The sequence below is a fragment of the Oncorhynchus nerka genome, linkage group LG18 (assembly GCF_034236695.1).
Source record: "Oncorhynchus nerka isolate Pitt River linkage group LG18, Oner_Uvic_2.0, whole genome shotgun sequence".
NCBI lineage: Eukaryota > Metazoa > Chordata > Actinopteri > Salmoniformes > Salmonidae > Oncorhynchus > Oncorhynchus nerka.
The window spans coordinates 66508712-66527382 of NC_088413.1; the positions used below are offsets into that span (position 1 = coordinate 66508712).

The following is an 18671-nucleotide window of genomic DNA, read 5'->3' on the forward strand; positions in this document are numbered from 1 at the left end:
TCAGTTTGAAAGCAATAATTGACGTTTCTAAACTTTAAAAACACAGTTTCGGAATTGTAGTTCTCATGGAGCCAACCATGGGCGAATGTAACCACAGAAAACCCTATGTATGAAAAATGTGGGTTTGAGAGCTGTGACCCCCCCAGTGCTTATGACAAAGTAGACAGTACAAAAACAAAGATATTGTTTTTAGGCAATTGATATTTTGGCATCGTATTAGATAAACTTGAATAGTAACATCACCAATCTGAGGTAAAACGGGTGTAATTCGGTTAATACCCCCCAATTCGATGTGGTCGAAACATCCATGTGTAATGTAACAGTGTCCACATCATGGAAAGTAGTGTAATATGCATTAGACGGCAAAATAATTCAATATCTTAATTTAGGATGATAGTAAAAGAAGCAAACTTCCTATTTTTTTCAAGTATCACACATCTCACTAGTTTGCCCATTTGGACAAAATGCTCGTAAACACAATTTAACCAGGCGCTCTAGACTAGAGCGTCCATGTGCAAATATGCTGTTTGCTTACCATGATATTGAATTAGCTGTGTCCTTTTTTGTAGGGTCGTTTCACGTTTGCAGCTACAGTAGTTATGTTATTATTAGGTGCGAAATGCTAGGCAAATTAAAGTTTGGAACCTTTTTGACTAGGCCACGAAATTAATAGCATTCTCCGCATGCTCCGAAACGATGTTTCTTTGTGGATAATCATGTCGGTTGGCATGGCTTGTGATGCATTACCGCCACCACCTGGACTGGAGTTTCTTTTGTTTTGACTAACTGACATCCTGTAGGCTTCATTTGTTTCTTGTTGACATATTAAATCAAAAGGTGCTTAGGTATAGAGCCCAAAATATCTTGACTTCACGGTCCAATATTTACAAGAGAGAGAGATGGCCCAGCAGTGTTGTATACATAACCACACAAAGATTAACCAAAACACACCCCAACATCGCAAACACGTTTCATACAAAAAACTTTATTGGAATTCTTGCATAACTCTACAACTCAACTTGACATCTACACACATTCAGACAGAGCTAGCCATAGAGTTAAAGTGCTCAATCTTTTATTTTATTTTTTAGGAAAGCTGTGATGTGTACAGAGAGAACAGAGATAGACTTACAGCAAGAGGAGTAGGTAGAACAAATTGTCCCTCATTTACATTTACATTTAAGTCATTTAGCAGACGCTCTTATCCAGAGCGACTTACAAATTACCCTCATCCCGGGTAGCAAATCCTGGTCTTGGAATCAGGGTTGGGGTCAATTCCTGTCAATTCAGGAAGAACACGGAAATTCCAATTCTCTGTCATGATTTTCAATTAGGAGAATTTGGAATTGGAATTTTGTTTACTTTCTGAATTTACTGGAATTGAAAAGGAATTGATTATTTGCTTTGTACATGTAGGTTACATGTAGCCAATCATTGATATTGATCAATTAATCCCTCAACATTCCTTGAGGTGACCAGACCAGTAGTCAGATAATTGAGGTGCTTAGTTGGAATTAAATCATGCAATATCTGGACACTCTAGGACCAGGGTTTAGGTTATGATTGTGTGTAAGGGCAACTTCTACCATGACAGTAGGCAGGAGAGCTTTAGAGACTGAAAGGGAATGAGTGAGAGTGAGGAGGCAACTGGGAGAAGCACAGTCAATCACACAAGCGGGCACAGAACAAGGATATTTGGGTGTTTGACATGCAAAAATATGCTACTTTGCTCAGGAACACACTACAGACAGACAGGCAGACACAGAGAGGAACGTGTTGCATCTTGAGGTGCCCAGTGGACACGTCTTTGACGTGTGGTGAAGCATCATGGGTAAAGTATTAGGCATCAGGTGGAAAAACACCAAAGAAGAACTCCGGAGATTGACAGTGTCCTGACACACACACACACACACACACACACACACACACACACACACACACACAGCAGCAGTGTATTACAAAGACACACAATAGCAGCAGTCTGAGGTGACTGAGGAGTGGCAGGTGTGGTTTAAGGTACCTCTGGACTGATGAGGTAGGCTGGGTTAGAGGCAAGGGAGGGTTTAGTGTACATTGGAGTGTGTGTGTGTATGTAGGTTTGCGTGTGTGTTTGTTCACAGGTAAGGCTGAGGGTAGAGGTGAGCTAGGCTGAGAGATTTTGAGGGGTTGTGAGAAAATCACCTGATGACCATAATGGAGAAGACTACTGCAGTTTTATGTGTGTGAGTGAGAGACGGATACAGAAAGACAGGAGAAACACCAGTAAACACAAGCACAATCTTTCCCATATTATCAATTTTCCTTTTTTCCTCCTCCCCAGTGTATTCCTCCTCCTCCCCAGTGTATTCCTCCTCCTCCCCAGTGTATTCCTCCTCCTCCCCAATGTATTCCTCCTCCCCAGTGTATTCCTCCTCCTCCCCAATGTATTCCTCCTCCCCAGTGTATTCCTCCTCCTCCCCAGTGTATTCCTCCTCCTCCCCAGTGTATTCCTCCTCCTCCCCAGTGTATTCCTCCTCCTCCCCAGTGTATTCCTCCTCCTCCCCAGTGTATTCCTCCTCCTCCCCAGTGTATTCCTCCTCCCCCCAGTGTATTCCTCCTCCTCCCCAGTGTATTCCTCCTCCCCGGTGTATTCCTCCTCCCCAGTGTATTCCTCCTCCCCCAGTGTATTCCTCCCCAGTGTATTCCTCCTCCTCCCCAGTGTATTCCTCTTCCTCCCCAGTGTATTCCTCCTCCTCCCCAGTGTATTCCTCCTCCTCCCCAGTGTATTCCTCCTCCTCCCCAGTGTATTCCTCCTCCTCCCCAGTGTATTCCTCCTCCTCCCCAGTGTATTCCTCCTCCTCCCCAGTGTATTCCTCCTCCTCCCCAGTGTATTCCCCCCCAGTGTATTCCTCCTCCTCCCCAGTGTATTCCTCCCCCCTCCCATCCCCTTTAAAAAGTCCCCCACATCCCTCTCTGCTTAGCTCTGAAGCAGCAGCATAATAAGCACTACTCCAACCTCCATCTGTCCTTCTCTATTTTTCCCTAACTTCTGAATCCCAAATCGATCCCTAGCAACTATTCCCTACGCACTTCTGAAGCAATCGGCCCCAAATGTTTTTCACCTATCATATCATAAGACAAGTTGAAGAAATTACCTTATTATTGAACCCTATTCATCCTTACTGACCTACAGGAGTGCCTAGGAAGTAGGGCCTAGGCATTGATCTCTCCTAGCTTCTATAGTTTCTCTCCACCAGGTGGGAGTATAGTACTGCACTACAAGTACACTCACGCTCATATTTTCAGCAGTACTCACAGCCAATCTTCACAGTATAAAAAAATATAATAGTCTTGTTTCACAACCACAGCAAAAGAGCACTGTAACACACACACAGAGTAGACCTTATCAGCTCATCTCTGGGTCTCTTGGTGTGTATCAGAGTACACACACAATCCCCCTCATTCATAGTGGGCTGGCTTTCTGGCCATGAAGCCATTCCCTCTATAGAGAGTCCAATCCAAGTCCAACTGACTGATTGAGGGTTAGCATCTCGCTACTTAGCAACCTCTGTGAAAAGCTGTCCAGGAGTGATCCATCTGTCAGTCAAACTGAAGGCCCCACTTCCTCTCTCACACATTCCTCCTGAATGGGATGGACCTGTGTGTATGTTGAAGGTGGGGAGCGGGACAACTGACAACTTCCTGTTCAGCAGTGATGACATAATTTCCTGTTTCCGGTCAGGCGCTGGCTCCATTGTCACCATTATTAGTGACGCGGCCGAAGCTCGTCCCGTGGGTGATAAGGGTGGGTGTGGCCACGGAGAGATCACACTGGCTGCTGTGCTGTGATTGGGCATCCAGACCGTGGAGGCTGCTGTGAGTGGACAGCAGGTGGTCGTGGCGGGGCGTGCTGCCGTGGGGGGGTAGAGTGCGCTCCTCGCCGCCTCGGTAACTACAGGGGGTGTAGCTGGGCGTAGGGGAAAGAGAAGGGGAGGAGACGTTAGTTCAGTAGTTCACAACTTTATGTACAACACACACATCCACACCAACATGTATGCCAGCTGTGCTCTCTAATCTACAGCCAGGTGATTTTATCTCAGGTATAGAACTGTTAATAACAGATAGATTAGCAGCTGTCTACAGAAAAGGATCTCTTGAAGTGCCATAACTACAATAGGCTTTGGAAAGCCTGAATCCAGTTTCATCGTGTATTCATCTTTGATTATAAAAACGGCTCATATATAGTGGCATCCATAGCCAACCCTCTCTCCCTCCTTTCCACCTTCTTTCTCACTCTCATACCGTCCATCTCGGGAGCGATGTAGACTGCCATGGTAACTGGTCTTGCTGTGCACGCTGCCAGCCTTGCTGCGGGTGGAGGAGGTGTGGCCCAGCGAGTGGATTGGTCTGCGGTCATCAGGGGCGTGTCTAGGGTCGTCAGGCTCGTCCAGGATGGCCAGGTGAGTGGAGGAGGCATGGGTGGAGGTGCCCTGGGGGAGGAGGATTAGTAATGAAAAACAATTAATGATATCATATTATATTACATTATGAATTATGGTTAGGGCCATGTTTTATGACAAGGTCATGGTGCCAGTCATACCTGGGTGGAGGTTCCCCGTGATTTCCTGATGATGGGGGTGTGGGGGTCCCTCAGTAGAGACTGGGAAAAGTCTGGCTCCTGGAGCACCTGTCTGCTCTCATTCACCCCACTACTGTGGAGGGAGGAGTGCAGGGAGAGAGGAGGAAGTGGGTGAGAGGGGTAAAGGGGTGAAGGGGGAGGGAGTGAGAGGGGGAGGGAGGGGAAGAGAGAGGCATGGGAGGGTAGGAAATGAGTGGAAGGGGAGGGAAAGGAGGAGAGAGGGAGGGGCATGGGATGGCAGAACATGAGTGGAAGGGGGGGAGGGAGGAGAGGATGAAGTGAGAGGGGGAAGGTGGGAGGGAGGGAGGGAGGGGAGGGGAGAGGAGAAGGGAGGAAGGGGAGAGGAGAAGGGAGGGAGGAAGCGGAGAGGAGGAGGAGAGAGGGAGGGAGAAGGGCAAGCCGAAAGAAAAGGGATGGTGGAGAGAAGGGAAGAAAGGGAGTGATACACAGAAGAGGGCAGGGAGAGAGGGAAGGTAGAAGGGTGAGAGAATTGCAGAGAGGAGATGGAGATATGGAGGAGTGGAAGGGAGGAGAGATTGATGGGGTGAGTGGAGGAGGAGGGTGTTGTTGAGGGTGGGAGAACAGGCACAGAAAATAGCCTAATCACCATGGAGACCGGGTCATGGGAAGTGTGTGTGTCAGGAGGGAGGGAACGACAAGGCTTTTAATGACATTCCACATTAAAATGTTGGTCAAATTGCTAATTTGAATATTTTCTGCAATTTATCAAGCTAGAGAGTGGTTCTACATTACTACGTATTGAAATTACCGGCTTGAAATGAGAAATACACAAACATTAAAATACACGCGCAGACATGAGCACACACTCTCTCGATTTCTCTCTCCCGGCTTACTCTTTGTTTCTGCGTCTGTGTAGGAAGCTGGCCCATTCGAAGCAGGTCTTCTTGCTGCCCACCCAGAAAATGGAGGGAATCCCCACCACCAGCATCATCAGGTACTTAATGAGGAACAGGGCCAGGTCTGGACGACTGGTCTGCTCAACCTACACAGAGAAAGAGGGGGTTGAGGGAGTGAGTCCAGAATCATCTGCTATTTCATCAGAAACATCTGCTATTTCATCAAAACAACTATTCAACCTAACACACAGCGAAAGAGGCAGGACAGAGAGGAGAGTGAGATGGTGTTTCCTCTTCCTCATACTGCACAGCTCACTGCCCACAGACAGTCCTCCCTTCTGCTCTACTCCACATGCCAGCGCAGTGACTGTGTGTGTGTGTGTCTGTGTGTATGTGTGCACACAGAGACAGCGAGAAAGGCTAGCTACCTGTAGTCTAAAACAGGGCTCTCCAACCCTGTTCCTGGAGACTACTGTCCTGTACGTTTCCAGTCCAACCCTAATGTAGCACACCTTGTAATAATTAGCTGGTTGATAAGCTCAACCAGGTTAGTTACAACTGGGGTTGGAGACAAAACCTACACGAGGGTAACTCTCCAGGAACAGGGTTGGAGACCCCTGGTCTAAAACCACAACTTTCTCTTGTGGCCACAAATAACATCACTAATATGTGCCACTCACACACACACACAAACAACAAACACACACATATCGACCTCCGGGAGAGCGATCAGATAACATGGAGTAAAATGTGAATTCCAGTGTGACTACGGGATGCAGAGAGGGTCACTGCACAGGGAGGACACACAAGTCAGAGCACCTGCTCGTACCACATATTCCACATACACACCAACACATTCACACACTCATCACTGCTCATATTACTTTCATTCATTCAACTTTATACTATGAGAGAGAGAAAGAGAGAGAGAGAGAGACAGATGTAGAGAGAGACAGAGAGAGAGATAGACATGTGTGTACTATTGTAGCTGTAATGTCTACCAGTGGAGGCAGCTGAGGATGTTCATAATAATGGCTGGAACAGAGTGAATGGAATGGCATCGGACATATGGAAACCAAGTGTTTGAAATATTTGATACCATTCCAAATATTCCGCTCCAGCCATTACCATGAGCCCATCCTCCCAAATGAAGGTGCCACCAACCTCCTGTGATGTCCATCCTTCTCAACTGTTCTACTAACGTACATTCTCTCTATTGCAGTGGCAGACACACATCCACTTTTAACTGATACATGGCCGGGAAGATGAAAGGCTTTCGCCACCTGGTAATCTGTGTGCGGTGTGTGGTTGGTGTGTGTATAACAGAGACTGTGTAAGCACAGCTGTTATAATTAAGGCAGCCAGTTGGGCCGCCAGTTGGGCCGCCAGTTGGGCCGCCAGTTGGGCAGCCAGTTGGGCAGCCAGTTGGGCAGCCAGTTGAGTTGAGCAGCCAGTTGGGCCGCTAGTTGGGCAGCCAGTTGGGCAGCCAGTTGGGCGGCCAGTTGGGCAGCCAGTCGGGCCGCCAGTCGGGCAGCCAGTTGGGCCGCCAGTTGGGCCGCCAGTTGGGGAACCCTGCCAGAACTCTTTGTGACACTATTTAACAAGGGACCAGCTTCTGCATTCAGAATGACTGGGAGTGAATGGTAGCAGTACAGAAAGTTTGGCATCAAAGTGAAAAGTAAACACAATCGTATTGAATTTCAGCTAACTACTCAACGAACACATATTATAACTGTCATTCTGTTCATAAAAAATAGAAGAATCTACAGCCACGTTATTACTGGATTTTCTGACCGCTGGTCACGTTTTCAAGGCTAATCCTGTAGAATCCAGCAACAGCGCTGGTCCCATTAATGTTTTTATTTTCTAATGCTTCAGCATGGAATTATTACGTTGTATTTACCTTCCCATTTTCAACCTAGGAGCAAAGCAGGAGTCAAATCAGGAAGTATATGCTGTGGTTTGTTGATTCCAATCATTTGAATGAACATTCTACATTACCATGGAAATTATTGCATCACAATACCAGGCAGCCATTGTGAGTGTACCCATGAGTTTACCAGCCAAATTGCCAGGGTTAGAGGTTCCAAACCTGTTCTAATCATTCCTGTTCAATGTGTGCTAGTGCTGCACCTTGCTTTCAGCATTTTATGTGTGCTCGTTTGCTACAACACCTTGCTTCCCACTTGGCAAAACTGGTGGAATCAACGTTGTTTCCACCTCATTTCAACCACCCAAAAAATGGAGGTGATGACGTTGAATCGGCGTGAAAAACTGATTGGTTGGATCAAACGAGATGGTAACATTTTTTGTTGATTTTACATTCAATTCATGTTAGTTGAAAAATCTACCAAATGTAAATCAAAACTAGATATTGAACTGACATCTGTGCCCAGTGAGTTGTTTCAGCTAGAAGCAACAAAGTTTCGTCACGTTGAATGCCCGGCCGTCCTGTCTTCAGTCAGCAGTTCGTTACCAAAAAAAATGTTTTACGGTTACACGGTAATTGTGCCAGCTCTAACACACACACACACACACACACACACACACACACACACACACACACACACCAGGTGCTTAATAATAGCACTACAAAGCCTCCACAGAGTGGAGGAAACTTGATGCCGTGGAGTTGGGTTGGGCAGAGTAACGTTACAATGTGTGGGTTACAGAAAACTAACTAGAGAGGGACTGGTAATAGGAGCAGTAAACTAGCAGACAGAGAGAGAAAGAGAAAGAGAGAGACAGAGAGAGACAGAGACGGATAGAGAGAGACAAAGAGAGACAGAGACAGATAGAGAAACAGAGAGAGACAGAGAGCGAGAAAGAGAGACAAAGAGACAGAGACAGATAGAGAAACAGAGAAAAATACCTCTAAACTTACATTGACTTCAGTATGAATTCACACCCATTTCCTTTTTCCACATTTTGTTGTTTTACTGCCTGATTTTAAAATGTATTAAATTGAGATTTTTCATCACTGGCCTATGCACAATACCCCATCATGTCAAAGTAGAATTATGTTTTTAGAAATTGTTAAATATAAATGAAAGGTTCAAATGTCTTGAGTCAATACAATGCATTCGGGAAAGAATTCAGACCCCTTGACTTTTTCCACATTTTGTTAAATTGTATTCTAAAATGGATTAAATACATAAAAATCCTCATCAATCGACACACAATACCCCATAATGACAAAGCGAAAACAGGTTTTTAGAAATGTTAGAAATATTTACATACAGTTGAAGTCGGAGGTTTGCATACACTTAGGATGGAGTCATTAAAACTCGTTTTTCAACCACTCCACAAATGTCTTGTTAACAAACTATAGTTTTGGCAAGTCAGTTAGGACATGTACTTTCCAACAATTGTTTACAGACAGATTATTTCACTTATAATTCACTGTATTACAATTCCAGTGGGTCAGAAGTTTACATACACTAAGTTGATGTCATCACTTTAGAAGCTTCTGATAGGCTAATTGACATAATTTGAGTCATTTGGAGGTGTACCTGTGGATGTATTTCAAGGCCAACCTTCAAATTTAGGGCCTCTTTGCTTGACATCCTTGGAAAATCAAAAGAAATCAGCCAAAACCTCAGAAAAATATTGTATACCTCCACAAGTCTGGTTCATCCTTGGGAGAAATTTCCAAACGCCTGAAGGTACCACGTTCATCTGTACAAACAATAGTACACAAGTATAAACACCGTGGGACCATGCAGCTGTCATACCGCTCAGGAAGGAGACACGTTCTGTCTCCTGGAGATAAAAGTACTTTGGTGCGAAAAGTGCAAATCAATCTACCTGAAACGTTTGACCCAAGTTAAACAATTTAAAGGCAATGCAACCAAATACTAATTGAGTGTATGTAAACTTCTGACCCACTGGGAATGTGATGAAAGAAATAAAAGCTGAAATAAATCATTCTCTCTACTATTATTCTGACATTTCACATTCTTAAAATAAGGTGATGATCCTAACGGACCTAAAACAGGGATTTTTTACTAGGATTAAATGTCAGGAATTGTGAAAAACTGAGTTTAATTGTATTTGGCTAAGGTGGATGTAAACTTCCGACTTCAACTGCAAGTATTCAGACCCTTTTCTATGAGACTCGAAATTGAGCTCAGGTGCATCCTGTTTCCGTTGATCATCCTTGAGAAGTTTTTACAACTTGATTGGAGTCCACATGTGGTAAATTCAATTGATTGGATATGGTTGGAAAGGCACACACCTGTCTTTATAATGTCCCACAGTTAGAGCAAAAAACCAAGCCATGAGGTGATGGAACTGTCCGTAGAGCCCTGAGACAGGATTGTGTCGAGGCACAGATCTGGGGAAAGGTACCAAAACATCTATGCAGCAATGAAGGTCCACAAGAACACAGTGGCCTCCATCATTGTTAAATGGAAGAATTTTGGAACCACCACCTTCCTAGAGCTGGCTACCCGGCCAAACTGAGCAATCGTGGGAGAAGGGCCTTGGTCAGGGAGGTGACCAACAACCCGATGGTCACTCTGACAGAGCTCCAGAGTTCCTCTGTGGAGATGGGAGAAGCTTACAGAAGGACAACCATCTCTGCAGCACTCTACCAATCAGGCCTTTATGGTTGAGTGACCAGACAGAAGCCACTCCTCAGTAAAAGGCACATGACAGCCCGCTTGGAGTTTGACAAAAGGCACCTAAAGGACTCTCAGACCATGAGAAACAAAATTATCTGGTCTGATTCACTTTTTGGCCTGAATGCCAAGCGTCACATCTGGAGGAAACCAGGCACCGCTCATCACCTGTCACCATACCTACGGTGAAGCATGGTGATGGCAGCATCATGCTGTGAGGATGTCTTTCAGCAGCAGGGACTGGGAGACTAGTCAGGGTTGAGGGAAAGATGAATGGATCAAAGTACAGAGATACCCTTGATGAAAACCTGCTCCAGAGCGCTCAGGATATCAGCCTGGGGGCAAAGGTTCCCCTTCCAACAGGACAACGACCCTAAGCACACAGCCAGTGGTTTTGGGACAAGTCTCTGAATATTCTTGAGTGGCCCATTCAGAGCCCGGACTTGAACCCGATCGGACATCTCTGGAGAGAACTGAAAATAGCTGCGCAGCGACGCTCCCCATCCAACCTGACAGATTTTGAGAGAATCTGCAGAGAAGAATGGGAGAAACTCCCGAAATACAGGTGTGCCAAGCTTATAGTGTCATACCCAAGAAGACTTGAGGTTGTAATCGCTGCCAAAGGTGCTTCAACAAAGTACTGAGGTAAGGGTCTGAATACTTATGTAAATTTGTTAATTTGATAATTAAGTTATGTATATATTTTTTTGCTTTGTCATTATGAGGTATTGTGTGTAGATTGATGAGTGGAAAAAACTATTTCATCCATTTTAGAATAAGGCTGTAACATAAACAAATGTGTAAAAGGTGAATGGGTCTGAATACTTTCTGAACGGCTTTGTTATGACAAGCCTAAATAACTTAAGGAGTAAAAAGGCACATAATAAATTGCATGGACTCACTCTGTGAGCAATAATAGTGTTTAACATGATTTTTGATGACTACCTCATCACTGTACCCCAAGCATACAATTATCTGTAAGGTTCCTCAGTCAAGCAGTGAATTTCAAACACAGACTCAACTACAAAGACCAGGGAGGTTTCCAGTGTCTCGCAAAGAAGGGCAAAGAAGGGCACCTATGTAAAATGTGGCAAGGCAATTCACTTTTTGTCCTGAATAGAAAGTGATATGTTTGGGGCAAATCCAATACAACACGTTATGGAAGACCACTCTCCATAGTGTTATGGGTATGCTTGTAATCATTAAGTACTGGGGAGTTTTTCAGGATAAAAAATAAACCGAATGGAACACCTGACGCTGAAACATTAATTCACTTTTCACAAGGCCAAATCTACACTGGATTTGCTTACCAAGAAGACAATGAATGTTCCTGAGTGTCCAAGTTACAGTTTTAACTTAAATCTACTTGAAAATATACCTGAACAAGGCAGTTAACCCACAGTTCCTTGGGTAGACCGTTAATGTAAATAAGAATTTGTTCTTAACTAACTTGCCTAGTTTATTTTTATTTAACCAGGTAGGCCAGTTGAGAACAAGTTCTCATTTACAACTGCGACCTGGCCAAGATAAAGCAAAGCAGTGTGACAAAAACAACAACACAGAGTTACATGTGGGATAAACAAAAGTACAATCAATAAAACAATAGAAAAATCTATATACAATGTGTGCAAATTGAGTGAGGAGGTAGGCAATAAATAGGCCATAGTAGCGAAGTAGTACAATTCAGCAAATTAACACTGGAGTGATAGATGTGCAGATGATGATGTGCAAGTAGAAATACTGGTGTGCAAAATAGCAACAAAAAACAGTAAATAAAAACATTATGGGGATGTGGTAGGTAGTTGGATGGGCTATTTACAGATGGGCTGTGTACAGCTGCAGCGATCGGTTAGCTGCTCAGATAGCTGATGCTTAAAGTTAGTGAGGGAGATATAAGTCTCCAACTTTAGCGATTTTTGCAATTCGTTCCAATCATTGGCAGCAGAGAACTGGAAGGAAAGGCGGCCAAATTAGGTGTTGGCTTTGGGGATGACCAGTGAGATATACCTGTGCGAGCTAGGGGTGGGTGTTGTTATGGTGACCAGTGAGCTGAAATAAGGCGGAGCTTTACAGAGCAAAGACTTATAGATGACCTGGAGCCAGTGGGTCTGGAGACAAATATGTAGCGAGGGCCAACCGACGAGAGCATACAGGTCACAGTGGTGGGTAATATATGGGGCTTTGGTGACAAAATGGATGGCACTATGATAGACTGCATCCAGTTTGCTGAGTAGAGTGTTGGAGGCTATTTTTAAATGACATCTCCGAAGTCAAGGATCGGTAGGATAGTCAGTTTTACGAGGGTATGTTTGGCAGCGTGAGTGAAGGAGGCTTTGTTGAAAAATAGGAAGCCGATTCTAGATTTAATTTTGGATTGGAGATGCTTAATATGAGTCTGGAAGGAGAGTTACAGTCTAGCCAGACACCTAGGTATTTGTAGTTTTCCACAGTCAGAACCATCCAGAGTAGTGATGCTAGTCAGCAGGGCAGGTGCGGGCAGCGATCGGTTGAAGAGCATGCATTTAGTTTTTCTAGCGTTTAAGAGCAGTTGGAGGCCACGGAAGGAGTGTTGTATGGCATTGAAGCTCGTTTGGAGGTTTGTTAACACAGTGTCCAAAGAAGGCCCAGATGTATACAGAATGGTGTAGTCTGAGTAGAGGTGGATCAAGGAATCACCCGCAGCAAAAGCGACATCATTGATATATACAGAGAAAAGAGTCGGCCCGAGAATTGAACCCTGTGGTACCCCCATAGAGCCTGCCAGAGGTCCGGACAACAGGCCCTCCGATTTAACACACTAAAGGTAAATAAAAAATATATAATAATCGCTGCCAAAGGTGCAAAGTATTGACTCAAGGATCTGTAAATTGACTCAGGGATCTAATTAGTAAATTAGATATTTCTGTATTTCATTTTCAATACATTTCTAAAAACATGTTTTCACTTTGTCATTGTGGGGTATTGCGTATAGATGGCAAAAAAAAAATATTTAATACATTTTGAATTTAAGCTGTAACACAACAAAATGTGGAATACATCCAGGGGTATGAATACTTTCTGAAGGAACTGTACACCTACCTGGAAGGGACAGGGTATGTGGTAGTCTCTGCAGCGCTCCTGGACCCAGGTGGTCTCCCAGACAGACCTGTAGCTGTGTTCATACAGGTAGCACGAGATGACCGTAAGCAGGGGCACCAGGTAAAGCACAGAGAACACCCCGATACGGATCATAAACTTCACCAGCTTGTCCTGGTTCTCCTTCTCCAGAGGAATCTCCATACGCACACGGTTAAGCGCCACGATCCCCGTCAGAAGCAGAGCCACACCCACCTAGAGGCAGATATATAGGTATTAGACTAGGTTAGAGAACAATCTTCAGATATCGATTATGTATTGATTCAAGGGAAACATATTCAGATATTGATTATGTATTGATTCAAGAGGACCATCTTCAGATATTGATAATGGATTGATTCAAGGGGACCATCTTCAGATATTGATAATGTATTGATTCAAGGGGCCATCTTCAAATATTGATAATGTATTGATTCAAGAGGACCATCTTCAGATATTGATAATGTATTGATTCAAGGGGACCATCTTCAGATATTGATAATGTATTGATTCAAGGGGCCATCACATGCATGTTAGGGATGCATAGGTCAGACTCTAAAGGCTTCTACACATCTATCCAACAGCCAACCCAACCGTCTATGGACGGTTGTTGAAAGAATCTCAGTTGTTCGCCGCAAGACATTCTCCATCGTAGTTGGTCCAGATTTAACACGTAGAATCAGCCACAGACAGTTGGTCTGAGTTGGGGAAAAACTACCCAATGCAAGATGGATAATTAATTTGCTGTAGTTAGACAGAGGTGTAAAAGCCTTTAGAACAGCTCTCCTTTCTAGAGCATAAAACACCCACCGCCACGTTGAGGCAGAGCGGCGCCAGCAGGAACCAGCGCAGCGCCGTGACGTCGTAGAGGCCCACGAAGCACACGCCACTCACGCCATCGCCCTCGATCTTGTTGAGGGCCAGCAGGGCCACGGTGAGGCAGCCGGGCAGGCCCCAGGCACAGGTGTGAAAGAGAAGGGCCTTCTTCTCGATGGCCTCGCTGCCCCACTTGGGCACGGCCGCCAGGAACCAGGTAATGGTGAGGATGACCCACCACACGCTTCCCGCCATTGTGAAGAAGTAGAGCACCATGAACAGCAGCGTGCATGCCTGGGAGGGGGAGATTGAAAATATCTCACACTTACATCCTATCATTGCTACCTTCTTTAATATACAGTAGTGGCCCTGAATGTCATAGAGTAAAGCAGCTAATCAATAAATCACTAAGACAACAGACGGGGATGGCTCACCTTGTTGTGCGAGCCCTGTGTGATGGTGGCCGCCCGGTACTGGGTGGGGCTCGCCGCGTTGCAAGCCACCCTGTCCTCCAATAGGAAGCCCAGGAAGAACACAAGCGACACCATCATGTAGCAAGCGGCATAGAAGATTATTGGCCGCTCCGGGTAGCGGAACCTCGTGACGTCGATGAGGAAGGTGAGGAAGCTGAAGAGTGTTGCCGAGAGACAGACGATGGAAACTACGCCGATGAAGTAGCGGGCAAAGGTGAGTTCCGGGCGCTGGAAGTACATGTTGGGGCAGGGGGGCGAGCACTCCCTCACGCCCAGGAATGAGTAGCCCAGGTCGGGTTCCATTTTGAGCTTGCGGGGGCACCAGAAGCCGAAATCCCTCTGGACAGACATGGGAGAGATATCGGTGGGATTTGCACTGGTCTGGAGGTCCACCGCACGGGGGTAGGGCTCGTCACAGTCTGGGAACCTGGGGGCAGGAGCGGGAGAGAGAGAGATTATAAAAATAGTTAAGGTTGAGTTTAGGTTGAAAGAGGGATTGTGATGTTTGAGTTGAGAACCAGTTCAAGGTTCAGGCTCAACATGGAAATCAGATTAGGGTTGTGATGATGGTGATACTGGGCTATGGACAGTTTAAGATTTCTCCAACAATTTAAGAGTAAGTTCAGGTTAAAGTAATCTCAGGCTAAATTCAGGTTAAAGTAATCTCAGGCTAAGTTCAGGTTAAAGTAAGCTTAGGCTAAGTTCAGGTAATGTAGGCTCAGGGTAAGTTCAGGTTAAAGTAGGCTCATGGTAAGTTCAGGTTAAAGTAGGCTCAGGGTAAGTTCAGGTTAAAGTAGGCTCAAGGTAAATTCAGGTTAAAGTAGGCTCAGGCGTAAATTCAGGTTAAAGTAGGCTCAGGGTAAGTTCAGGTTAAAGTAGGCTCAGGGTAAGTTCAGGACACAGTGTTGTGTAAAGCCAACACAGAAACAGTCCCATACATACCTGCTACACTCTGTCTCGTCTGGCCAGGCCACCCCAAACATCTCCATGAGTTTGTGGCAGTCTCTCTTGGCGCGGTGGCACAGGGCTCGGCAGGGCATGGACACGCGGCCATACTCCATACAGACTGGAGCGTAGAGGGCACACAGAAACATCCTCAGGTCCTCCGAACATTGCAGGTTCACCATGGGGTGGAAGGGCTGAAGGAGGAAAGGAGAGAGGGAGGGAAACAACGTGGGAGAGGTGGGAGGGACAGAGAAAGAGAAGGAGATATAGAGGGGGATAGAGATAGCGGGAGATAGAGAGAGAGGGAAATAGAGGGGGATAGAGAGAGGGAGAGATAGGGAGTGGGGGGATAGAGAGAGGTAGAGAGGAGGATAGAGAGAGGGATAGAGAGAGGGCGATAGAGAGATGGGGATAGGGAGGGGATAGGGAGGGGAGAGGGGGATAGGGAGGGGATATAGAGAGGGAGAGGGGGATAGAGGGAGGGGGATATAGAGGGGGATAGAGAGAGGGAGAGGGGGATTGAGAGAAGGGGATAGCGAGGGGGATATAGAGAGGGGAATAGAGAGAGGGGGACAGAGAGGGGAGAGGGGGATAGGGAGGGGGATATGGAGGGGGATAGAGAGAGGGGGATAGAGAGACCGAGAGGGAGATAGGGAGAGGACGGATAGAGAGAAGGGGATAGGGAGGGGGCTAGAGAGAGGGGGATAGAGAGAAGGAGATCGAGAGAGGGTGAGAGAATGATATAGAGAGGGAGAGAGGGCGATAGAGAGAGGGGGATATAGAGAAGGAGAGAGGGGGTATAGAGAGGGAGAGAGGGCGATAGCGAGAAGAGGATAGAGAGAGGGAGATAGAGGTGGGATATAGAGAGGTGGGAGGAGGAGAGTGATAGAGAGAGGTGGGATATAGAGAGGGGGAGAGAGAGGGAGAGGGGATAGAGAGAGGGGGATATAGAGAGGGAGATAGAGGTGGGATATAGAGAGGTGGGAGGAGGATAGAGAGAGGGAGAGAGGGGGATAGAGAGAGGGGAGGGATAGAGAGAGGGGGATATAGAGAGGGAGAGAAGGGGATAGAGAGAGGGGGATAGAGAGAGGGAGAGGGGGATAGCAAGAGGGGGATAGAGGGAGGAAGAGAGGGGGATAGAGAGAGGGAGAGGGGGGATAGCAAGAGGGGGATAGAGGGAGGAAGAGAGGGGGATAGAGAGAGGGGGAGGAATAGAGTGATAGAGAGAGGTGGGTTATAGAGAGGGAGAGAGGGGGATATAGAGAGGGAGAGAGGGGATAGAGAGAGGGGGATAGAGAGAGGTGGGATATAGAGAGGTGGGAGGAGGATAGAGAGAGGGGGATATAGTTGTCGTCAGAAGCACCATAAATATTTACTCCAGGCTATGAAATATTCACAGGCAGCCCTCACATCAGAGAACAGTCAGGACACACACAGTGAATATCACGCCTTTGGTCAGCCACAACCAGTCACAGCATCACATCACCCACAGAGAGCAACAAGATAAACATTTATGCTATTGAGCAGGGAACCCTTTGGGACCCGAGTGTCTGCTCTACTGGTAAACACACCTGGTTTCCCAGATCTAAATCAGATGCTGGTTTGAAGAAGAAGAAACAGCAGATTCTTCAGGGTTAGAAAGATGGAGAGAACCCATCCCTGCTCTAGCAGCTGGGTAGCTAGCTGCTGGCTACATCAGTGCTTTTGTCTGAATGCATTTTCTCTACAAGCCCTAGCAATCTGTGTACTGAGCCCTTGTGTCAAAACACACACACTCTGTATGCACACACACACAATCCCACTAATTTGCCCTGTCTATCACTTTAATGCTGTGAAAAATGATTAGTGCTCTTTCTTAGGCATGTAAGGGCTCACAGAAAACAGAAATCTCTCTCACACACACACACACATACACACACACACACACACACACACAATATAATCCCCAGCAGATAAATAGAATCGTGAGAGACAGAAGCAGACAGAGATGGGATTTCCCTGTGTTTGACTAGCAGACAGGCAACCAGTGTAAGGGCTTTACACTGTCTAAATGTCACCTCATATGAACAGCTCATACATCTAACACCAACATAGATACACAGAGGGCCAGTCAAATCAACCTGTGTGTACGTCCATGTGTAATTTGTACAATAGTAGCAGGCGTGTGTATACTGTGAGTGTGTGTCTCCAGCTGGCAAGTGTCTTCACTGACATTTTCAACCTCTCCCTAACCCAGTCTATAATACCTACATGATTCAAACAGACCACCATTGTCTCTGTGCCTAAGAACGCCAAGGTAACCTGTCTAAATGACTTTCGCCCCGTAGCACTCACATCTGTAGCCATGAAATGCTTGGAAAGGCTGGTCATGGCTCACATCAACACCATCATCCCAGACACCCTGGACACACTCCAATAAACATACTACCCCAACAGATCCACGCAATCTCTATTGCACTTCACACTGCCCTTTTCCACTTGAACAAAAAGGAACACCTATGTGAGAATGCTATTCATTGACTACAGCTCAGCGTTCAACATCATAGTGCCCACGGAGCTCATCAATAAGCTAAGGACGCTGGGACTGAACACCTCCCTCTGCAAATGGATCCTGGACTCCCTGACGGGTTGCCCCCAGGTGGTAAGGGTAGGTAACAACACATCCGCCGTACTGGTCCTGAACACGGGGACACCTCAGTGGTGCGTGCTTAGTCCCCTCCTGTACTCCCTGTTCACACACGACTAAGCACAACTCCAACACCATCATTAAGTTTGCTGACAACACAACAGTGGTAGGCCTGATCACCGACAACGATGAGACATCCTATAGGGAGGAGGTCAGAGACCTGGCAGTGTCGTTCCAGGACAACAACCTCTCCCTCAACGTTAGCAAGATAAAGTAGCTGATCGTAGACTACAGGAAACGGAGAGCCGAGCACACCCCCATTTGTGCACACCCCTATTCACATCAACGGGACTATAGTGGCGAGGGTATAGACCGTATACCTGGGTATTTGGAAAACTGAACCATTTCTTTGAAGTTTTTAAAGAAATTTTAATATTCATAGCTACTTTTAAGTAAATACCTGCAGTCAACTTGTGCAATACGTTAGGATATAAAGAACATTGCGTTCTTCATTTCACCTATCACATTATTATGAACAATGAGAGGCACTCACTGTTGTGCAGCATGGGCCAGGTGATTTAATTACAGTATGCAATTTAC

The 18671-nt window shown here is 45.9% G+C and overlaps 1 protein-coding gene across 1 annotated transcript in view; it reads right to left on the bottom strand.

The window, feature by feature from the left end:
* Nucleotides 1-3303: 3303 nt before the first annotated feature.
* LOC115146369 (frizzled-3-like) overlaps nt 3304-18671 on the bottom strand; it is a 37452-nt gene continuing 22084 nt past the window's right edge. The window contains exons 3-10 of the mRNA XM_029688404.2: nt 15443-15639; nt 14462-14927; nt 14022-14321; nt 13176-13427; nt 5473-5621; nt 4580-4691; nt 4282-4469; nt 3304-3946 (exon numbers count right to left, since the gene is read on the bottom strand). Coding sequence (XP_029544264.1) covers nt 3718-3946; nt 4282-4469; nt 4580-4691; nt 5473-5621; nt 13176-13427; nt 14022-14321; nt 14462-14927; nt 15443-15639 — 1893 coding nt within the window. The 3' untranslated portion in view covers nt 3304-3717. The remainder of the gene's footprint in view (nt 3947-4281; nt 4470-4579; nt 4692-5472; nt 5622-13175; nt 13428-14021; nt 14322-14461; nt 14928-15442; nt 15640-18671) is intronic.